The sequence below is a fragment of the Lathamus discolor genome, unplaced genomic scaffold (genome assembly GCF_037157495.1).
Source record: "Lathamus discolor isolate bLatDis1 unplaced genomic scaffold, bLatDis1.hap1 Scaffold_235, whole genome shotgun sequence".
In the NCBI taxonomy this organism is placed as follows: Eukaryota; Metazoa; Chordata; class Aves; order Psittaciformes; family Psittacidae; genus Lathamus; species Lathamus discolor.
This window is the reverse complement of record NW_027069264.1, coordinates 164-24,065: the sequence shown is the minus strand read 5'-3', so window position 1 is coordinate 24,065 and position 23,902 is coordinate 164. Positions and strand designations below refer to the sequence as shown.

At 57.1% G+C, this 23,902-nt stretch overlaps 2 protein-coding genes across 2 annotated transcripts; one reads left to right on the top strand and one right to left on the bottom strand.

The window, feature by feature from the left end:
* Positions 1-948: 948 nt before the first annotated feature.
* ARHGAP35 (Rho GTPase activating protein 35) lies at positions 949-21,112 on the bottom strand. The gene is made up of 8 exons (XM_065664507.1): positions 20,999-21,112; positions 19,600-19,670; positions 11,912-15,783; positions 7,709-7,853; positions 7,511-7,588; positions 6,190-6,321; positions 5,913-6,018; positions 949-2,726 (listed from the first exon to the last, which is right to left on the bottom strand). Exons 3-8 carry the CDS (start codon positions 15,605-15,607, stop codon positions 1,733-1,735), a joined length of 5,151 nt encoding a protein of 1,716 aa, XP_065520579.1. The 5' UTR covers positions 15,608-15,783; positions 19,600-19,670; positions 20,999-21,112; the 3' UTR covers positions 949-1,732.
* A 498-nt stretch (positions 21,113-21,610) lies between these two features.
* Positions 21,611-23,333, top strand: LOC136006477 (serine/threonine-protein kinase PRP4 homolog). Its single transcript, XM_065664506.1, has 2 exons — positions 21,611-21,711; positions 22,890-23,333. The coding sequence occupies exons 1-2, from the start codon at positions 21,709-21,711 to the stop codon at positions 23,331-23,333; spliced, it is 447 nt and encodes a 148-aa protein (XP_065520578.1). The 5' UTR covers positions 21,611-21,708.
* Positions 23,334-23,902: the final 569 nt, after the last annotated feature.

Genomic DNA, 23,902 nt, shown 5'->3' with positions numbered 1-23,902 from the left:
CCCCATATCCCATCATCCCTATATCCCATCATCTTCATTACCCCCCCATATCCCCATCACCCCCATATCCCATCATCTTCATTACCCCCCCATATCCCATCATTCCTATAGCCCATCATATTCATCAACCCCATATCCCATCATCCCTATATCTCATCATCTTCATTACCCCCCCATATCCCATCATCCCTATATCCCATCATCTTCATCACCCCTATATCCCATCATCACCCCCATATCCCCATCACCCCCATATCCCATCATCTTCATCACCCCCATATCCCCATCACCCCCGTACCCCATCATCCCTATATCCCATCATGTCCCATCGTTTCCATCACCCCCATATCCATCATCTCCGTCACCCCCATAGTACCACCGCCCCCCCCCCAGCCCCCATTGAGGGCCCATTTGGCCCCATTCCTATTCCCTTCCCTCATTCCCAACCTCCTCCTGGGGCCATTCCCGTGTCTTTCAGCGTTCTCCATCCTATGGGGCCCCCCACAAGTGATGTGGGGGGGGGAAGAGCAACGTTGGGGGGTTTAAACCTGGTTTACCCCAACACCCCCCCCCCCCCATTTTGGCTCTTTTGGGGCTAAAAAAGAGGGATTGGTCTTGGTCCCAATTGGAAAGGGGGTAATAAAGGAGGTGGGAGAGCCCCAGCTTGGCCCATTCCTGTGGGATAAGGGGGGGGAATGGGGCTGGAGCAGCCGGAATTCCCATTGGCACCAAAGCCCCATTCCCAATGACCTGCTCCCAATGGCTTCATCCAGGCGCTTTCTCTTCTCTCCCTCCTAATTCCTTCGGGAATATCCATGGGGAATGGGGCCCATCCGGACCCGTCCAGTGCAAGGATCCCCCCTTTTTGGGCCAGGCACCAAATTCCTCAACTCTGGAACATTCCCCCCCCAACACTTCCAGACCTCAGGAAAGCAGGAAAAAGGCAACTTCCATCACCAAGAACTACAGGGGGGACGTGTTAGGCCCGAAGATATCGCGACAGGCCCCAGGTATCGCGACAGCTCCCGCCCAGGCCCTCAGCGGCTCCTTCGCACAGCACAAAACGCCCCCAAAAGGCCCCCAAATTGGGCTGATTTTGGGGTGAAATCGCTTAAAAATGGCATTTGTGTGTGGGGGGGGTGGATTTCAAGAGGTTTTGAGGGGAAAATGGGGATTTTGAGGGATTTGAGGTGGGAAAATCCCCGAAATCCGGAGTTTTGAGCCCAAATCAGGAGGAGGAAGCAGCAGGAAAGGGCCAAACGGTTCAAAAGGGCCTTTTGGCCCCAGTTTGGCCTCCAATTTGACCGGGTTTGCCCTTTTTGACCCCAGAAAACCACCCCAAAAAGCTTCCTTTTCACAGCAGAAGCCCCTCTTTGGGGTGAAAATTGCCATTTTTGGCCACTTTGGGCCCATCCGGGAAGGATTTGGCCTCTTTCGGATGGACGAAAGGGATGGGGAGAGCCCTTTGTGAGGGGGTTTTGGGGTGGTTTGGGGGCATTTTTTGGGGTGGTTTTGGGCATTTTTGGGGTGGGTTTGGGCTGATTTGGGGCAGTTTGGGGGTGGTTTTGGGGGTGTTTCCATCCCTGGGGTGGGTTTTGGGGGGTCTTAAAGTGCGAAGAGACCCAGGCGGGGCGGTGGGAGCCTTCCCCGTGCTCTCCCAGTGGTACCATGAAAATCCAGTTGCTGGGAATGCCGGGAAGGATCCAGGAATCCAAGGTTCCCCCCCCCCCCATTAATCCCTATGGGATCCACAGGACAAACCCCCCCCCCCCCCCAATGTGTCCTCTCCACATCCCAATCCCGATTTTCCTGCCCCGTTGGGTCCAAATCCCAACCGGGCGCCGGCTTTTCCCAAGGGAATTCCAACCCCCCCCCCCCCCCCAAATCCAGCCCCAAATGGGATGGGGGCAGCGGGAGCAGCCCCTCCCCTCTGTAAGTGCTTCATGCCGGAATGCCTGGAGCAGGGAATGGGGTCCTGGGGAGTCCTGGGCTCCAGTGGCTGATTCCCGGGATGCATCCGCTGAGCCTTGGATTGTTCCGGATGAGGCTTGGGATGCGTCGGCTGCGCTTCGGATGCCAACGCATCAGCCTCACATCCCAACGGCTCCATCCGGGATGAGCTTCCGGCAGCGCCGCCCGCGTCCCATGGGATACGAAGGGGTTTGGTGGCACCGGCGCCAAGGGCGACCGCAGCGTCCGATGTCCCTCGCCTCCATCCCGGCGGATGCGCGCTCCTTGCCCAGATGGAAAAGTCCGGAATCTTCCCCCCCCCCCCCTTTTCCCCCACCGCCGCGCTCCAGTTTATGGGCAAGCGGGGAAAGGCCGAGCATTCCCATGGGATCGGCTCACGGCGCCGGCGGCTCCGCCTGGAGCTGGCTCGGGAGCAGCGCCTGCACCGGGGACTGCGGCGACGGCGGCGTCCGAGGAGGCGACGCCGGAGCCGCGCCGGGATGGAGCGGAGCGGCTCCGGGCGGAAGCGCCGAGGGAGAGGTGGGAATGGCGCCGGGAGGCTCCGGGATGGGCCGGGAAGAGGAGGAGGAGGAGGAGAAGAGGAGGAGGAGAAGAAGAAGGGGCTCTGCTGGATGAAGAGGTCGATGATTGTCTGGTGGGTGCGCGTGGCCGTCAGCGCGTCCATGGTGCTGAAGTCCGGGCGCATCAGCGTGGGCCAGAAGCAGATGGAGAGGTTCTCGCTCGTCATCAGGTTCACCCGGTGCTGCTGGCTCACCCTGCGGGCACAACGGCAGCGTCCCGCGGGAGGCGGACCCGGGCAGGGCGGGGGGTGTCCCAGTGGGATCGGCTCATGGGGGTGTCCCAATGGGATCGGCTCATGGGGGGTGTCCCAATGGGATCGGCTCATGGGGGTGTCCCAATGGGGTCTGCTCATGGGGGTGTCCCAATGGGGTCTGCTCATGGGGGGTTGTCCCAATGGGATCGGCTCATGGGGGTGTCCCAATGGGATCAGCTCATGGGGGGTGTCCCAATGGGGTCTGCTCGTGGGGATGTCCCAATGGGATCGGCTCATGGGGGTGTCCCAATGGGGTCTGCTCATGGGGGTGTCCCAATGGGGTCTGCTCATGGGGGATGTCCCAATGGGATCCTCTTGGGGTGCTCATGGGGACATCAATGAGATCCTGTTGGGGTGCTCATGGGGATGTCCCAATGGGATCTGCTCATAGGGGGTATCCCAAATGGGGTCTGCTCATGGGGGTGTCCCAATGGGATCCTGTTGGGGTGCTCGTGGGGATGTCCCAATGGGATCTGCTCATGGGGATGTCCAATGGGATCTGCTCATGGGGGTGTCCCAATGGGATCGGCTCATGGGTGTGTCCCAATGGGGTCTGCTCATGGGGGTGTCCCAGTGGGATCGGCTCATGGGGGGTGTCCCAGTGGGATCGGCTCATGGGGGTGTCCCAATGGGGTCTGCTCATGGGGTGTCCCAGTGGGATCTGCTCATGGGGGATGTCCCAATGGGATCTGCTCATGGGGGATGTCCCAATGGGATCCTGTTGGGGTGCTCGTGGGGACATCGCAATGGGATCTGCTCATGGGGACGTCCAATGGGATCCTCTTGGGGTGCTCGTGGGGACATCAATGAGATCCTGTTGGGGTGCTCATGGGGATGTCCCAATGGGATCTGCTCATGGGGGGTGTCCCAATGGGATCGGCTCATGGGGGCGTCCCAATGGGATCTGCTCATTGGGGACGTCCCAATGGGATCAGCTCATGGGGGGCGTCCCAATGGGATCTGCTCATGGGGGGCATCCCAATGGGGTCTGCTCATGGGGGTGTCCCAATGGGATCTGCTCATGGGGGGTGTCCCAATGGGGTCTGCTCATGGGGGTGTCCCCAATGGATCTGCTCGTGGGGGGTGTCCCAATGGGATCGGCTCATGGGGACGTCCCAATGGGATCTGCTCATGGGGACGTCCCAATGGGATCAGCTCATGGGGGGCGTCCCAATGGGATCTGCTCATGGGGGGCATCCCAATGGGGTCTGCTCATGGGGGTGTCCCAATGGGATCTGCTCATGGGGGGTGTCCCAATGGGATCGGCTCATGGGGGCGTCCCAATGGGATCTGCTCATGGGGACGTCCCAATGGGATCAGCTCATGGGGGGCGTCCCAATGGGATCTGCTCATGGGGGGCATCCCAATGGGGGTCTGCTCATGGGGGTGTCCCAATGGGATCTGCTCATGGGGGGTGTCCCAATGGGGTCTGCTCATGGGGGTGTCCCAATGGGATCTGCTCGTGGGGGGTGTCCCAATGGGATCGGCTCATGGGGACGTCCCAATGGGATCTGCTCGTAGGGGACGTCCCAATGGGATCCTATTGGGCTGTTGGGGTGCTCGTGGGGACGTCCCAATGGGATCTGCTTATGGAGGAATCCCAGTGGGATCTCCTCATGGGGACTTCCCAATGGGATCCTGTTGGGATCTGCTCAAGGGGACATCAATGGGATCCTGCTGGGGTGCTCATAGGGACATCCCAATGGGATCCTGTTTGGGTGCTCATAGGGACATCCCAATGGATCCTGTTTGGGTGCTCGTGGGGACATCCCAATGGGATCTGCTCATGCGGACACCAATGGGATCCTGCTAAGGTGCTCATAGGGGCGTCCCAATGGGATCTGCTCATGGGGACATCAATGGGATCCTGTTGGGGTGCTCATAGGGGCATCCCAAGTGGATCTGCTCATGGGGATGTCCCAATGGGATCTGCTCATGGAGGAACCCCAGTGGATCTGCTCATGGGGAATTCCCAAGGGATCCTGTTGGGGTGCTCATGGGGGTATCCCAATGGGATCAGCTCATGGGGACATCAATGGGATCCTGTTGGGGTGCTCATGGGGACATCCCAATGGGATTTGTTCATGGAGGAATCCCAATGGGATCTGCACATGGGGACATCAATGGGATCCTGTTGGGGTGCTCATGGGGATGTCCCAATGGGATCTGCTCATGGAGGAATCCCAATGGGGTCTGCTCATGGGACATCCAATGGGATCTGCTCATGGGGACATCAATGGGATCCTGCTGGGGTGCTCATGGGGATGTCCCAATGGGATCTGCTCATGGAGGAATCCCAATGGGATCTGCACATGGGGACATCAATGGGATCCTGTTGGGGTGCTCATGGGACGTCCCAATGGGATCAGCTCATGGGGCTGTCCCAATAGGATCTGCTCATGGGGGTGTCCCAATGGGATCTGCTCATGGGGCCATCCCAATGGGATCCTGCTGGGGTGCTTATGGGGATGTCCCAGTGGGATCCTGCCAGGGAGCTCATGGGCACAACCCAATGGGATCCACTCTTGGGGAATTTCCAAAGGGATCCTGCCGGGATGCTCATGGGGACACCTCAGTGGGATCCTGTTGGGATGCGCACGGGGACGTCCCAATAGGATCTGCTCATGGGGACATCAATGGGATCCTGCCGGGGTGCTCAAGAGGACGTCCCAATGGGATCCTGTTGGAGAGCTCATGGGGACATCCCAATGGGATTCTGAGGCATGCTCACAGGGACGTCCCAATGGGATCCTGTTGGGATGCTCATGGTGACATCAATGGGATCCTGTTGGGATGCTCATGGTGACATCCCACTCAGATCCATCTGGGATGCTCATGGTGACATCCCACTCAGATCCATCTGGGATGCTCATGGTGATATCCCGCTTGGATCCTTCCGGCATGCTCATAGGGACATCGCACTTGGATCCATCTGGTCCAAACCAGAGGTGATGCTCATGGGGACATCCCACTTGGATCCTTTTGGTCCAAGCCAGAGAGGACAATGGGATGCTCATGGTCACATCCTGCTTGGATCCTGCATCACCTCGACACCCCCCCATCCCCAATCCTGCTTTCTGGGCTATCCCAGCGTTATTCCTGCATCCTGGACCCCCCCGCTACCTACTTGTTCAAGTGGCCAATGACGTATTTGAAGACCTCATAGTTTTCCTTCGGGAATTTCCTCAGCACTTCCTTCAGCGCGTGGAGCTTCTGCTCCCGGTCGTTGATCTCTGCCAGGAGGGAATGGGAAGGGAATCAGGAAGAGCAGCATCATCCCATGGGATTCCTCCTCTTACACAGGGATTGCGGGGCCGCCACCTTGAGGAGAACCCCAGCCCCGTTGCTTTCCATGGCATGGAATCCGGGAGACGGGAATGGCGTTGGGAAGAGGACGGACTCACTGTGGGCTTCCACCAGCTCCACCTGCATGGAATAGGGGACCAGAGGCTCGGGCAGCTCGGAGAAGAAGCTCTTCATGGCTCCAGCCACGGTGTTGACGGTGAAATCCTTCTCGGCCAGGTCCAGGCCGTGGTCTGCAACGGGAAGAGGCTCCCGGTTAGATCCCAGCGGCTGGAATTGCGCTTCCCAAAGAGCCGAGAGGGGCAGGAAGGGGGGAAAGCGGGGCTGGAGGGGGGCGGAACGGCTGGGCGCTGGCGTCGGCAAGGAAAGGGATGAGGAGGGGAAGGGGCAGGGATGAGGGGCGCGGGGAAGGTCTGGGAATGGCTGAAATCCATGGAAAAGCAAAGGAGAAAAGGCAGGGAAAAAAATCAGGAAAGGGATAAAAAGGAACCCAGGGGGTTTGGGATGGGAAGGAGGAATCCCAGGACACAAAGGGGTTGGGATGGGGAATTCCGGGACACAAAGGGGTTGGAATAGGGAATTCCGGGACACAAAGGGATTGGGATGGGGAATCCCGGGACACGAATGGTTGGGATAGGGAATGCCGGGACACGAATGGTTGGGATGGGGAATGCCGGGATACGAAGGGGTTGGGATAGGGAATGCCGGGACACAAAGGGGTTGGGATGGGGAATCCCGGGACACAAAGGGGCTGGGATAGGGAATTCCGGGACACAAAGGGGTTGGAATAGGGAATTCCAGGACACGAAGGGGTTGGGATGGGGAATCCGAGGACACGAAGGGGTTGGGATGGGGAATCCGAGGACACGAAGGGGTTGGGATAGGGAATCCCGGGACACGAAGGGGGTGGGATAGGGAATCCCAGGACACAAAGGGGTTGGGATGGGGAATCCCGGGACATGAATGGTTGGGATAGGGAATGCCGGGACATGAATGGTTGGGATAGGGAATGCTGGGACACGAAAGGGTTGGTATAGGGAATTCCGGGACACAAAGGGGTTGGGATGGGGAATCCCGGGACACGAATGGTTGGGATAGGGAATGCTGGAACACGAATGGTTGGGATAGGGAATGCCGGGACATGAATGGTTGGGATAGGGAATCCTGGGACACAAAGGGGTTGGGATGAGGAACCCCAGGACACAAAGGGGCTGGGATAGGGAATGCCGGGACACGAAGGGGTTGGGATGGGGAATCCGAGGACACGAATGGTTGGGATGGGGAATGCCGGGATACGAAGGGGTTGGGATAGGGAATGCTGGGACACAAAGGGGTTGGGATGGGGAATGCCGGGACACGAATGGCTGGGATGGGGAATGCCGGGACACGAAGGGGTTGGGATGGGGAATGCCGGCAGCTCACCCTGGTCGAACTGCCTCTGCAGACTCTCCATCTCCGACTTGTTCCCGCTCACCCGGTAGATCCCTTCGGTGCTGAGCCCTGGGGGGGGACAAAGGGGGTGAGGCCCGGCGGGTACCGGCCAGGAGCTGGGATGCGGGGCCCAGCCCGCGGCGTTCCGGGCGCGGAATTCCACGGCTCCTGCCTGGAAGCTGCCCTCACCCGTGGCCTCGATGTACTCGATGCACCTCTCGATGAAGATGGGGATGGGCTTCTCTGCCGTCACCACGCTGCTCAGGGGCACCCCGAAGTAGCTGCTCTCCCACGTGCTCTTGGTGATGGACGGCCGGGGCTTGGGCTTGGGTTTCTGTGGGACAACGGGAAGTGAGGCCTTCCGGCTTATCCCCACGGATTACGCCTTATCCCGATGGATTACGCTTTATCCCAATGGATTACGCCTTATCCCGACGGATTACGCTTTATCCCAATGGATTACACTTTATCCCGACGGGTTACGCTTTATCCCGACGGATTACGCTTTATCCCAATGGATTACGCTTTATCCCGACGGGTTACGCTTTATCCCGATGGATTACGCTTTATCCCGATGGGTTACGCTTTATCCCGATGGATTACGCTTTATCCCGACGGGTTACGCTTTATCCCGATGGATTACGCCTTATCCCCACGGATTACACTTTATCCCGACGGATTACGCTTTATCCTGACGGGTTATGCTTTATCCCGACGGGTTACGCCTGATCCTGACGAATTACGCTTTATTCCAATGGGTTACGCCTTATCCCCACGGATTACACTTTATCCCGACAGGTTACGCCTGATCCCGACGGATTACGCTTTATCCTGAGGGATTACGCCTGATCCCGATGAATTACACTTCATCCCAATGGATTACAGTTTATCCCCATGGATTACGCTTTATCCCGACAGGTTACACCTGATCCCGATGGATTACGCTTTATCCCAATGGATTACACCTGATCCCGACGGATTATGCTTTATCCTGAGGGATTACGCCTGATCCCGATGAATTACACTTTATCCCAATGGATTACGTTTTATCCCCACGGATTACGCTTTATCCCGACAGGTTACACCTGATTCCAACGGATTACACTTTATCCTGAGGGATTACACCTGATCCCGACAAATTCGCTTTATCCAATGGATTACGTTTTATCCCGATGGGTTACACCTTATCCCAAAGGGTTACGCCTTATCCCCAAGGATTACGCTTTATCCCGACGGATTACGCCTGATCCCGATGAATTACGCTTTATCCCAATGGATTACGCCTCATCCCAACGGATTATGCTTTATCCTGAGGGATTACGCCTGATCCCGACGGATTACGCTTTATCCCAATGGATTACGTTTTATCCCGATGGGTTACACCTTATCCCAACGGGTTACGCCTTATCCCCACAGATTACACTTTATCCCAATGGATTACACCTTATCCCGATGGATTATGCTTTATCCTGAGGGATTATGCCTGATCCCAACGGATTACACTTTATCCCAATGGATTACATTTTATCCTGACGGGTAACACCTTATCCCGACGGATTACGCCTTATCCCGATGGATTATGGTTTATCCCAATGGATTACGCCTTATCACCATGGATTACGCCTTATCCCAACAGATTATTAATCCCGGCAGATTACGGTTTATCCCAATGGAGTACACCTTATCCTGACGGATTACATCTTATCCCGATGAATTACGGTTTATCCCAATGGATTACACCTTATCCCGATGGATTACACTTTATCCCAATGGATTATGCCTTATCCAGACAGATTATGCCTTATCCTGACGGAGTACATTTTATCCCGACGGGTTACGCCTCATCCCAACGGATTACGCTTTATCCCATCGAATTACACCTTATCCCAATGCATTACGCCTTATCCCGATGGATTATGCCTTATCCCGATGGATTATGGTTTATCCCGATGGATTATGGTTTACTCCGATGGATTATGGTTTATCCTGATGGATTATGGTTTATCCAAATGGATGACGGTTTATCCCAATGGATTACGGTTTATCCCGACGGATTATGCCTTATCCCAATGGATTATGGTTTATCCCGACGGATTACACCTTATCCCGACGAATTATGCCTTACCCCAATGGATTACGCCTTATCCTGATGGATTACACTTTATCCCGATGGACTACACCTTATCCCGACGGATTACGGTTTATTCCGATGGATTATGCCTTATCCTGACGCATTACGGTTTATCCCGACAGTTTGCGTTTTATCCCGATGGGTTACACCTTATCCTAGATGGATTATGCCTGATCCTGACAGATGAGGATTACACCTTATCCCGACGGATTATGCCTTATCCCGATGAATTACGGTTTATCCCGACGGGTTACGCTTTATCCCGACGGATTATGCCTTATCCCAATGGATTACGCCTTATCCCGACGGATTACGCCTTATCATGATGGATTACGCTATATCCCGACAGTTTACGCCTTATCCTAACAGATTATGGTTTATCCCGATGGATTATGGTTTATCCCAATGGATTATGCCTTATCCCAAAGGATTACGGTTTATCCCAATGGATTATGGGTTATCCCAATGGATGACGGTTTATCCCAATAGTTTACTGTTTATCCCAATGGATTATGGCTTATCTCAATGGTTTCCTGTCTATCCCAATGGTTTATGGCTTATCCCAATGGTTTCCTGCCTATCCCAATGGTTTCCTGCCTATCCCAATGGTTTCTCCCAGTGGTTTACTGCTTATCCCAATGGTTTACTGCTTTTTCCAATGGTTTATGGTTTATCCCAATGATTTACTGTGTATCCCAATGGTTTATCCCAGTGGTTTACTGCTTATCCCAATGGTTTCCTGTCTATCCCAGTGGTTTCCTGTCTATCCCACTGGTTTACCGTGTATCCCACTGGTTTATGGCTTATCCCAGTGGATAAGCCCTTGGAAGCACCCAAACCCTTCTGTGATCCCATGGATGGAGCTTGGAGCCCCCGGGTCAGAACCGGTCCCTTCCTCTGGATCCCTGCAGGTCCCTCCCATTCCTCGCCTTCGAGCTCCATACGTTCTCCTGGTCCCACCTCTCCAGGTCCCTCGGGATCCCACCGCTTCCGCCCCTCAGCCGGGTGCTCTGGGAGCTCCATCCCATTGTCCATGGGGAACCTGGCACCGCTCCCCCCTAGCCAAGGACCCTGGGAGATGCCCCCTAAGAACAAGGGGTCCCACCTCAGAGGCGTCCTCAGCCCCCCAGCACCTTCTGGGTGGCCCCATCCAGCTTCAGCCACAGCTGGGAATGCGTCCTCCATGGTCTTCCTCACCCCACGTCCTCCATGGTCTTCCTCACCCCACGTCCTCCATGGTCTTCCTCACCCCACGTCCTCCATGGTGTTCCTTGCCCTATGTCCTTCATGGTGTGTTCCTCACCCCACGTCCTCCATGGTCTTCCTCACCCCACGTCCTCCATGGTCTTCCTCACCCCACGTCCTCCATGGTGTTCCTTGCACCATGTCCTTCATGGTGTGTTCCTCACCCCACGTCCTCCATGGTGTGATCTTCACACCACATCCTCCATGGTCTTCCTCACACCATGTCTTTCATGGTGTTCCTCGCACCATGTACTTCACGGTGTTCCTTGCCCCATGTTCTTCATGGTGTGATCTTCACACTGCATCCTTCACGGTGTTCCTTGCCCCATGTTCCTCATGGTGTTCCTGGCACCACGTCCTTCACGGTGATCTTCACACCATGTCCTTCATCGTGTGATCTTTGCACCATGTCCTTCATGGTGTTCCTCCCACCATGTCCTTCATGGTGTGTTCCTCACACCTTGTCCTTCATGGTGTTCCTTGGACCACATCCTTCATGGTGTGATCTTCACACCATGTCCTCCATGGTCTTCCTCACACCACGTCCTTCTTGGTGTCCCTCACACCACATCCTTCATCGTGTGATCCTTGCACCATGTCCTTCGTGGTGTTCCTCACCCCATGTCCTCCATGGTGTGATCTTTGCACCACGTCCTTCACAGTGTGACTTTCACACTATGTCCTTCATGGTCTTCCTCACACCCTGTCCTTCTTGGTGTGATCTTCACATCACATCCTTCATGGTCTTCCTCACACCATGTCCTTCACGGTGTTCCTCACACCATGTCCTTCACGGTGTGATCTTTGCACCACGTCCTTCACGGTGTTCCTCCCACCACGTCCTTCAGGCTGTTCTTCACCAACCCTTGCCCCAACCAAGCCCACCAATCGACCGCGTTCCATGCCCTTGTCCAACCACACCCTCACCCCATTGACCACAGCCCCCCGGGATCCAGCCTGCCCTCATCCAACCCTCCCATCCCCACCTCTCCCCTCCCCATCGCACAGCAGCCTACCTTCGTCGTCCTCCTCAAGCTCCTCAAGATGTTCCTCCTCCTCGGATCCTCCCCATCGGCCGTTTCATAGGGAATGACCGCATTATCCCCTTTGTAGCCTTGGGACGCCTGCTCCTCCTCCTTCTTCCGGATGGGGCCCAGCTCATCATCGCTGCCGACGCTGAAGCTGGTCCTGTAGCTCGCGAACCTGCCCAGCCTGGAGCAGCGGGTCCTGTACAGCACCGGTTTGGCCACCACGGACACCTTGCGGCCCCTCTCCAAGGAGCTGGTGTCCATCTCGCTGTCGGAGCCGTTGCCGCTGCCGTTGGACTGGGTCTTGTTGATGTTCCGGATGGTGATGATCTTCCCTTGGGTGCTGTCGTGAGGCACGGAGTAGATGTTCTCCTCTTCGTTGCGCGGCTTCACCACGGCGTCCATGGGCTCGGCGTAGTCCGAGGGATCGAAGCAATCGGGGGGCAGCCAGCTACCGGAGGTCATGGATTTCCTCTGCCCATCCCGGTGGCCTTGCTCCAAGTAGGAGAGGTCCCCCTTGGTAAGGTCAAAATGCACGGGGGGCTTTGGTTTCACCGGAGGGGGGACCTTGTTGTTGAGCTTGCTCTCAAAGGTGCTCATGACCGAGATGAAAGACAAGCCATCGTTCCCCTCCAGCTCCATGGAGAGCTTCGAGTGGTCTTTGGCCAAGGCGGGCATGGACAAGTCCTCTCGGAAGGGGCTGTAAGTGGGAGGCTCCACGTCCTCCTCCGAGTCCTGCAGGTTGGAATTGCAGAGAGGGGAACCGGCTCGCGGCGAGTTGAAGACCTCCTCGGTCGTGCTGCAGGCTTCGGCCACATTGTCGTACATGTGGGTGGCCTCGATGATGGTCTTCTTCTCCAGCACGTCCTTAAAGAAGGGGTGGAAGATCTCCAGCTTGTGCTGGGGCTGGCTGCAGGGGATGGTGGTGAACTTGCCGTCGATCTCCTGGGCGATCTCCTCCCCTTCCGTGAGCTGCTCCCGGCTCAAGTCGTTGTCCAGGATGTCGATGGAGCCGTCGGTGAGCGCCACGACCTGGATGGGGATGATGTCCTGCACCTCGCACAGGAAGGCACGGAGCATGGCCAAGGACGCCTTGCGCTTGGCCGAGTAGAAGACGATGTAGCCGTGGACCAGGCGGCTCTTCCGGATGCTGAAGGAGGAATGGTAGGAGAGGAGGGAGAGCTCCACGCGCCTCTTGTGGGGCCCGATGGAGAGCTCGAGGAGCACGGAGCTGCTGCTCCCGCACTGGGCAGGCCGATAGCTCTGGGACTGCAGGATGGGCAGGAGGATGTCGTCCGTGTGGAAGGGATCGCCACACATGAGGCACATGACGATGCGGAGGTCAACGTCTACCAGGTCCTTGATGCTGGCGGTGGAGCTGACGAGGTTCAGGTTGCGTTTGGAGTCCAGCAACCCCTTCAGGACCTGGCTGATCTGCTTCTCGTTGATGTTCCGCCCGTAGCCGATGCCGGCAGAGGCAGGGTCCAAGAAGACGCACTGGAGCTTGCTGGCGATCTGCTGGCCCTGCTGGATGAGGCTCTGCAGCGTCTCCCCGCTCGTGTCCCCCCTCTTGTTGACCAGGATGAGGGTGAGGGGCAGGTGAACCAAGTGGTTGTCCCTCCTGCCCAGGGTGGACTCGCGGCTCTTCTCGATGCTCTCCACCACGTAGGACAAGGACTCCTTGGAGTTGTAAAGGCAAAGACAGCCGTGGGGCTGGAAGGTCGGGGTCTGGAAGGAGTTGACGGGGAGCCTGACGTTGCCCTCGATGGGCCTGAGCGCCAGCTCGTACATCTTGCCCTCGATCACGTACTTGTCGTCGTTGGTGCACAGCGCCCGGATCTCGTTGGCCAGCTCTCGGGCCAGGCCGTCCTTGCCCAGGATGACCAGGTTGATCCTGTCGATGGCGGGGTCGGCGAGCAGGTTCTTCTGGTTGCGCTCCGCGGGGCGGATGAAGCGGGAGCTGATGAGCTGCTCGATCCTGGAGTCCACGCACAGAGGGCAGCTGGGGCAGGTCTCCTTGGTCGGGTGGTAGACGAAGTGGATGTGCTTCAGGATGAGGGCGTCGCGCTCGGCCTGCAGCTTCTGCAGGGCCTTGAACCTCTGCTCCTCGCCCAGCACGTCCTGGATGACGCCCATCTTCTCCTTGCTGGGCTTGGCATCGAGCTCCAGCTCATAGAAGAGCTCCGAGTATTCCAAGAGCAGCTCCTGGAACTCCTCCTTGGCCTTCTCGATGATCTGCTTTTGGTGCTTGCCGTAGATGTCCATGTAAACGGCCTCCTCCAGCCACAGGTAGAAGTCCTCGTTCATGATGAAGCTGCGCGCTTCCTCCCAGGGCTTCCCAGGCGTGATGAAGGGCGAAGTCTCCAGGTTCTCCTTGAAAGCTCTCCTCATTTCCGCCCTTTTCCTCTCGTTCCTCAGCTTTTCCAAGTGAGCCTCGTAGAGCTGCTTGGCCGGCTGGGTCTCCATCAGGTCGAAGGGGATGCGCTCGTTCTCCATGTTGTCGATGTGGCTCGTGGCGTCCCACGGGGTCTCCTCCAGCACCACGAACCACTTGAGGAAATCCGCCTTCGTCTCCAAGAGCTTCTCCACCTTCACGCAGCTCAGGTGATCCAGTTCGTCCAGGTCCGGGATGAGGGCCTCGAAGGCTTGAGGGAGCACGGCCAGGTACATCTTCCTCCGCCGCTCGATGTGCTCCTGCTTGAGGCGATGCACGTGCTGCAGGAAGAGCTTCTTGGCCTTCTGGGTCCCTTCCAGGTAGACGTAATCCTGGTATTCCGGGGAGGATTGCATCTTGAAGCTCACGTTGCTCCACGTCTCGTTGTGGCTCTTGACGATGCGGCTGACCAACCACTCGTACTTGTCCTTGGCGGCGGCGATCTGCTGGCTCTGCTGCTTCAAGGCTTCGAAGTAGGGGATGATCTTGGTCTTGCCTCTGCTCTTATCGATGAGCTGCACCAAGGTGCTGAAGGCCAAGTCGATGTTGACGTTGGACCTAGCGGACGTCTCCACCACTTGGAGGCTCTTCTTGCTTAAGGCAAAAGTATGGGCGTCGCGGATGTACCGCTCCACCCCTTCGTCGCACTTGGTGAGCACCACCACGATGGGCTTCTTGGTCTTGGCCAACTGGTTGTAGAGGTTGGAGACGAACTTGAGCTGCTCGTCGAAGTTCCTGTTCATGCCCCTGCTGACGTCCACACAGAGGAGAAAGCCATCGACCGGCAGCTTCCCGTCGGGCATCTGCTTCTGCTCAAAGTCCTGCTCCAAGCCCAGCTGGTCCGTGCAGAAGTACATGAGCTTCTCGGCCGAGGCCAGCTTGGTGGCAGCGGCCCTCTTGATGTAGGGCTGCAGCGCGGTGCTGCGGTGGGGCTGGAAGGTCTGGTCGTCGATGAACTCCGTCTGCTCCACCACGTGCAGCTTGCACTCGCCGCAGTCCTCCAGGGCTCTCCCCACCTCGCCCCAGTAGAGGAAATGGTCATTGTTGACCACCCGGCCCCCGAAGTCGCTGGTGCTGAGCACCGAGGTGTGATCCAGGTGGAATTCGTCGGCGCTGGGCCGCACGAAGCGGTTGCAGAGGCAGGATTTCCCGATGCCGCATTGGCCCTTCTCCTTCTCCGTCCCGGATAACCCCACCACGCTGACGTTGTAGGTGGGGATGCGGACATCCTGCTTCCTGGCCATCATCATCGTCCGCACATCCTGTCCCAGTCAACGGCTTCCGAGAGGATTCCCCGCGGCGCTGGGGAGGACGCGTCTCAAGGCAGGAAGGGCATGGGAAGGACGGGATCCCACCTGCTCATCCCGCAGGGACCGGCAGCCGCAGGTCGTGCTGGGCCCCGGGGCCGGGCAGCCGAGGTTCTCCCCTAGGAGGAAGGGAAAGCATCGTCACTTGGAACCATCCCGATCCTTCCCCTTCCTGCTCCTGCCACCTCAGCCCATCCCAAATCCCATCCCCGAGGAGATGCCGGCGGCGCCAGCCCCAGCACCCGACCGCATCCGACCGCCGCTTCCCACCACAGCCCTCTCCTTTGGGAAGGTCCTGCCCATGGGAGCAGAGCAGGGCAGCAGCAGAGGGATCCATAGGGAAGCGGGGTGGCTTGGCCGGCGTTCCCAATTGGAAGGAAAGGGGGTCAAAGGAAGCATCCCTTTGCCCTGGGGGGGGGACACTGGAATGGGTTGAATGGAGAAGGACTGGACGAAGCAGGACAGAGCCGCATTCCCAACTGGAATAACGTCTTCCCAACCATGGCCCACCAACAGGGAGTCGGTTTAGGTCTAAAGCACTCAACCCCGTGGCACAAGAAAGCGTCTTCCCAGCCATTCCCAACGGATCTCCAACCCCATTCCCAAGGTTCTGCAGGAGCTAAAAGCCCCCTGAGCCCAAAACCAGGAGAGGAGAAAGCAGCAACATTCCAAGTGTCCAACAGGAGCATCCTGCACCACTTCCCACATTAATCCTTGGAGCAAAGCAGGGAATTCTGATGGAATTGCCAACAAATCCGGGAAAACTCAGGGGCTTTGGCCACTTTTCCTGGTGGAAAAGCCACTTTCCCCCTTCCATTGATGCCAAAGGGATTCCACAACGGAATTCCAGGAGCAAAAGGGAAGCAGCTCCAGCAAAACCCAACTGACTGGGACACCGAAGCGACAGGGATCACGGTCCAAACCCCGTCTTGGCGCAGCCTATGGAATTCCTGAGGATCATCCCTATGGATCAGCTTCATTCCTGTCAAATGAGGCTGCAAGAGCCAGGAAGTTTTCCAGCCTTTTCCCACTCTGGATTTCCGCAGGCGCTGGCACCGGGATAAGGGAATCCCCCTCCCGCTTCATTCCCACTTGGCTCCGTCGGAGGAATCAAAGTCCAATGGGACGTGGGAAGGGGAAAGCCGCGTCCAACCGGCTTCACTTTCAGTTTCTCCCCAAATCCCTGAGTCAGGAGTTACTCATTTACACCGGGAAAAGCAGGAAGGGACCTGCAATTCCCAGCTCGGAGGGAGGGAATTCCGCTTCCGAAGAGGAGCCAAAGCCCAGAAGGGTTTTTTCCACCAGAAAACTGGGAATGCGCAGAGCCGGCAGTGATGCTGGGTCCCCAAACTGGTGCTGGTTCTCCCACAATCCCAGTTTGGGGCTGGTTATCCCAGCATCCCACAATCCCGAGCTTAGTGGGCTCCTCTTCCTCTTCAACCCACTGCCAGGGGCTAACCCGCCAGCGGAAGCGGAATTCCGGCCTGGAATTCCATCATGGAGAGGGTTTGCAGCACCTCTACTATGGAGAAGGTCCAGGGAGAGAGGCTAAAGGGGTTCCAAGAGGGGGTTTGGACGTGGGATGGGATGAGGAGAAATAGCTTCCAACTGGAAGGGGGAAGCGTTGGATGGGATCTTGGGAAGTTCATCCCTATGGTTTGGGTTGGAAGGACCTTCAAGCACCGCCTGGTCCAACCCACAGCACGGAAGCATGGAACGCTTTGGGGTGGGAAGGAGCTGGAGATCATCGAGTTCCAAGGGGGGCACCTTCCACAGGGATGCTCCAACCTGGCCTTGATGGTGATGGAGCAGCCAAAGCTTCTCCATTCAACCCATCCCAGTGTCCCACCACCCCCATTGACTATGGGCAATGTCCATGTGCAGGTCTCCACTGAGGTGTTGGCCATGGCCTATGTCCATGTGCAGGTCTCCACTGAGGTGTTGGCCATGGCCAATGTCCATGTGCAGGTCTCCACTGACATGTTGGCCATAGTCTCCATTGAGGTGTTGACCATGACCAATGTCCATGTGCAGGTCTCCATTGAGGTGTTGGCCATGGCCAATGTCCATGTGCAGGTCTCCATTGAGGTGTTGGCCATGGCCAATGTCCATGTTGAGGTCTCCATTGAGGTGTTGGCCATGGCCAATGTCCATGTGCAGGTCTCCATTGAGGTGTTGGTCATGGCCAATGTCCATGTGCAGGTCTCCATTGAGGTGTTGGCCATAGTCTCCATTGAGGTGTTGGCCAATGTCCAATGTCCATGTGCAGGTCTCCGCTGAGGTCTTGGCCATGGCCAATGTCCATGTGCAGGTCTCCACGGAGGTGTTGACCATGGCCAATGTCCATGTGCAGGTCTCCACGGAGGTGTTGACCATGGCCAATGGCCATGTGCAGGTCTCCATTGAGGTGTTGGCCATGGCCAATGTCCATGTGCAGGTCTCCATTGAGCTGTTGGCCATGGCCAATGTCCATGTGCAGGTCTCTATTGAGCTGTTGGCCATGGCCAATGTCCATGTGCAGGTCTCCATTGAGCTGTTGGCCATGGCCAATGTCCATGTGCAGGTCTCCACTGAGGTGCTGGCCATGGCCAATGTCTGTGCAGGTTTCCATTGAGGTGCTGGCCATGGCCAATGTCTGTGCAGGTCTCCATTGAGGTGCTGGCCATGATCTCCACTGAGGTGTTGGCCATGGCCAATGTCTGTGCAGGTTTCCATTGAGGTGTTGGCCATAGCCAATGTCCATGTGCAGGTCTCCATTGAAGTGCTGGCCATGGTCTCCACTGAGCTGTTGGCCATGGCCAATGTCTATCTACAGGTCCCTATGGCCCAACCAAAGCCCTTCCCACTGTGTTCCCACCACCAGGAAGCATCCAACATCCAACCCAACCAGATCAAAACCCATCCAGGACCCTCTCCGTGGTGGGCATGGATCCATCCAACCTCATGGAGAAGGTCCCAGTGCCGGAGGAAGGTCCCTGCGAGTCCCCAGGGATGGGGCCGAAGCCCTTGAGATCCCTCAGGAATGGAGCCAGGAGCAGCCCAACCAGGCCAACCCCGAGCTGCCTCCCTCTCAACTGCGGCTTGCAGATGCCACCAGCGTGGCCGTTTCCATGGCAACCGCCCCAAAATCCCTCTTCCCACCCCATTCCCAACAGCAATCCCAAGAAATGGGGCTTCCCTGAAGAAGAGGAATTCCCAGCTCCGACCCCTTTCCCAGCCCAAGGAGAGGGATCCCCATTGCCTTGGCCTGGAGCTCACTGGTGGGGTGGGAAATGTGGCCATAGGGATAGATCCTGGAGCTTCCCAAAGGGCTTTACAATCCCATTGGATATGCCCCATCCAGCAGCACCACCATGGGTTTAGGATAAGGAGGGAATGATCCCGGTCAAGCCCTATGGAACAACATGGATCGCCTGGAGACGTTCAGGAGAGGATGAGCTTCCCAATGGCACATTCCCAAAGCCACCATTTACCAATCCCTTGCGTGGTTGGGAAAGGAGGGGAAAATCCAAAGGGATCAAAGGAGGGAGCAAGGAAAAGCCGGAGCGTGGCCACTTGGGATGTGCTGCTCCCTAAATCCCATTCCCTGAGTTGGGATGAGGCAATTTGTGCCCTTCCAAGCAAGGAACATTCCCATTTGGTGCCACTTGGAATCACAGCAACCGGTTGGGAAAGTGGGAAAATTCCAGCATTTGGGAATGGGGCTGGGAATGGATGGGCTAAAAAGCAGGAAAAAGGGATTTGACTCTCGATTCCCAGCCCTATGAGGGAGCCTTGTTGAGCTTCCCCACTTTGGGAATGGGGACGGAACGCAGCGGGAATGCCGCAGCCTCTGGCACCAATGTGGGGAGGGGGGGTTACAGTCAAATCCATGAGCTTCTCCGGCTAAAAAGCGGGATGGGATTCATGGAATGGCAGCTTCCAGGTGCCCTCACCTGTGGATCCGGCCTTGAGCTCCCTGGATTCAAGCACCAATTCCCAGCGGCTTGGAGGGATCCAGCAGCTCCTGATGGGATCCGAACCGGAGCAAAGCCCCATTAACATCATGAGCAAGGCACTGACCCCCCATTCCCATTAATCCCACCCCATTCCCATTAATCCCCCCCCATTCCCATTAAAACCACTCGACTCCCATTAATACCCCCCATTCCCATTAATCCCACCCCATTCCCATTAAAACCACTCGATTCCCATTAATACCCCCCATTCCCATTACACTCACCCCATTCCCATTAATAACCCCCCCATTCCCATTAATGCCACCCCATTCCCATTAATACCCCCCATTCCCAGTAAACTCACCCCATTCCCATTAATACCCCCCATTCCCAGTAAACTCACCCCATTCCCATTAAACTCACCCCATTCCCATTAAAACCACCCCATTCCCATTAATACCCCCCATTCCAGTAAACTCACCCCATTCCCATTAATAACCCCCCCATTCCCATTAAATGCCACCCCATTCCCATTAATACCCCCCCATTCCCATTAAAACCACTCAACTCCCATTAATACCCCCCATTCCCATTAATACCCCCCATTCCCATTAAACTCACCCCATTCCTATTAATACCCCCCATTCCTTTTAAATTCACCCCATTCCCATTTATCCCACCCCATTTCCACTAAACCCCAACATTCCCATAATTCCTCCATTCCCATTAAACCCCCCTGTTCCCATTAACCCCCCCCATTCCCATTAACCCCTTATGTGGAGCTTCCCATCCCAACCAACACCATTCCCGTTATCCCAGTACTTTATCCCTGGATCAAAAGGGATGGTTAATGGGGGGGGGGGGCGGTTTGGGGGTGCTTCCATAACGGGATGGAAGAGGAACGCTTGGAATGGGGATGGGACAAGAGGAAAAGGGATGGAATGGGGGGGGGGGGGTTAAGGGATACGCACCCCCCCCCCCACGTGGTACAGCCCCCCCATAGGGGGGTCTTTAAGGGCCCGTTCCCAAAGCTGGGGCGCCTCCATTTACCCCCATGGGGGGGGGGGGGGAAACCTCCCTCCACCCCATAGCGGGGGTGCATCGCCCTTCCAACGGGGGTGTCCCCCCATAACTTATAGGAGATACCCCCCCTCCCCCCTCCCCCCCCCCCCCCATATCGAGGGTCCCCGCTCCCCATTTTGCTCCCCCCCCCCCCCTCGGGGCTGTCCCCTCCCGGCTCCCCCCCGCGGGGGGCAATGGGCCGGCCCGGCGGGACGGCGGCTGGCGGGGGTGGGGGCGGTCCCATTGTTCGCAGCCGGGGGGGGGTGGGGGGGGGCTCGGGAGTGTGGATGTCTATGGGGGGGGGGGGGGGGAAGGGGGGGGGGCCCGCTCTTACCGTGGCGGCCGGGCCGGGGGCTGCGGGCGGCGGCAGCGCCATGTCCCCCCTCGGGGCGGCGGCGGGGGGCGGCGGCGGGGCGGGCTCGGCCTCGTAATGGCGGCGGCGGCGGCGCCTTCCTCCCCCCTCCCTCCTCCTCCTCCTCCTCCTCCTCCTCCTCTGCCTGCCCTCCTCCCGTGCGCTAGGGGGCGCTGCCCCCGCCGCGCTACGCATGCGTACTACGACCCGGGCAAGGAGTAACGGAGGGAAGGCCTCAAAGCCCGTTCGGTCTCCGGTTGCTACCGGGACCCCGCCGCGGTTCAACGGCGGTGACCGCGCCTCCCCGGGGGCGAAGGGAGCCCGGGTGTGAGGCCCGCGGCCTGCACGGAGGCCTCGGTGAGGAGGGAGTGACAGCGGAATGGACGGGAGGACTGCAACTCCCGTCGTGCCCCGCGCTCGGCGCAAAGGCCCCTGGGTAATGTGTCCCCAGGCGGAGGGACCAGAACTACAGCTTCCGTCATGCCCCGCGCTCGGCGCAAAGCCCTCTGGGTAATGTGTCCCTAAGCGGAGGGATCAGAACTACAGCTCCCGTCATGCCCCGCGCTCGGCGCAAAGCCCTCTGGGTAATGTGTCCCTAAGCGGAGGGGTCAAAACTACAACTCCCGTCGTGCCCTGCGGCAGCCGGGAGGGGATATCCGGTTAGAGCCGGGGGGGGCACGGGACCAGCAGCCATGGTGAGGAGCGGGGAGAGGGTGGGGGGGGCACGGGGGGGCAACGGGGGGGGCCCCCCCCATTGAGGAGGGGCCATAGGGGGCTATGGGGTGCCCCATAGGGGGCTATGGGGTGCCCCATAGGGGACGGGGTCCCCATAGCGCGCCCCATTGGGAGCGGCTTTGTGGGGGTGTCGGGTCCCCCCCATAGGGAGCGGCTTTGGAGGGGGGGGAAGTGGCCGGGGAGGGGGGGGGTGTCTCCTATAGGGCACCCCATTGGAGTGTCCCTATAGGGGTGCCCTATGGAAAGGGGGGGCTGTTCGAGGGGGGGCCCTGTCAGACATAGAGGTGACACGGGAGGCTCCTTATATGCCCTATATGTCTATGCACGCGTATCATTATGCATATGCGTTATATATAAATGTATAATATGCAATACAGACTATATATGATAGTAAAGTATATACTGTACCCTATAAATAATGATATAGAGGATGTATGCGTAATGTAGATGCATGTCGTATTTATCTTACCTATAGCTGGCATACAAGACTCCCTATGGGATATATAGGGGGGGACAGATAAGACTCCCTATGGGACATGCAGGCAGCATAGAAGACTCCCTATGGGACATGTATAGGGGGCATAGAAGACTCCCTATGGGCAGCATATGACTTCCTATAGGTGTTATATATATAATATATATATTGTATATAGTGCATATATGTGTTTTTAGTGATAGATCATGTATGTATAATATAATGGTGTACTGTTACATATGTATTATATATAATATATTATATTATACATATATAGGATTTATTATATAAAATATGCATAAAAATGTATATGTATGATATACATATAATATTATATACATCCTATATATACTATATAATAATAATGAGACAAATGTGCTACATTATATAGCCTATATAATATATATAGTGCATGTATATGTCACTTATATACGTTCCATATATATAGAGAGCATGTAACACTCCCTATAGGCCATCCATGCACCATATAAGACACTAAGGGAGCAAGGACCCCAACCCCCCCCAACAGAGTGGATGGCACAGATTTGCCCCCCGAGCCCTTTTTACCCCCTCTGATCCCATTTTACCCCCCCCAATCCCATTTTACCCCCTCCATCCCGTTATTGCCCCCCCCCCATCCCGTTATTTGCCCCCCCGGGGCAGATCCGCTTCATCCTGATCCAGAACCGGGCCGGGAAGACGCGCCTGGCCAAGTGGTACATGCAGTTCGACGACGACGAGAAGCAGAAGCTCATCGAGGAGGTGCACGCCGTGGTCACCGTCCGCGATGCCAAGCACACCAACTTCGTGGAGGTACCGAAATCCCGGGATGCGAGCCCGAAATCCCGGGATGCGAGCCCGAAATCCCGGGATCCGAGCCCAAAATCCCGGGATCTGAGCCCGAAATCCCGGGATCTGAGCCCGAAATCCCAGGATCCGAGCCTGAAATCCTGGGATCCGAGCCCAAAAGCCCAGGATCCGAGCCTGAAATCCTGGGATCCGAGCCCGAAATCCCAGGATCTGAGCCCGAAATCCGGGATCCGAGCCCAAAATCCCAGGATCCGAGCCCGAAATCCCAGGATCCGAGCCCGAAATCCCAGGATCTGAGCCTGAAATCCGGGATCCAAGCCCAAAATCCCAGGATCCGAGCCCAAAACCCCGGGATCCGAGCCCGAAAGCCAAGATCTGAGCCCAAATCCCAGGATCCGAGCCAGAAATCCCAGGATCTGAGGCCGAAATCCGGGATCTGAGCTTGAAAGCCCAGGATCTGAGCCTGAAATCGCAGGATCTGAGCCCAAAAGTCTGGGATCTGAGCCCAAAAGCCCAGGATCCGAGCCCAAAATCCCGGGATACGAGCCCAAAATCCCGGGATCCGAGCCCGAAATCCCGCACTTCCCGGGGGGTTCTGCGGGAATGGGGTGAGGAATGGGGCTGGAGCGGGGGGTGAGGGGGAGCGATGGAGTCCTGGGGTGAGCGTTGGGGTTGGGGCTTGGGATGGGGCTTAATGTGGAGCTTGGGATGAGCCCACAGTACCCCCATTGCCCCCATTTCTCCCAATTGCACCCCATTACCCCCATTGCCCCCATTCCCCCCATTACCCCATTGCCCCCATTGTCCCCCTTGCCCCATTACCCCCATTGCCCCCATTACCCCATTCCCATATTGCACCCCATTAC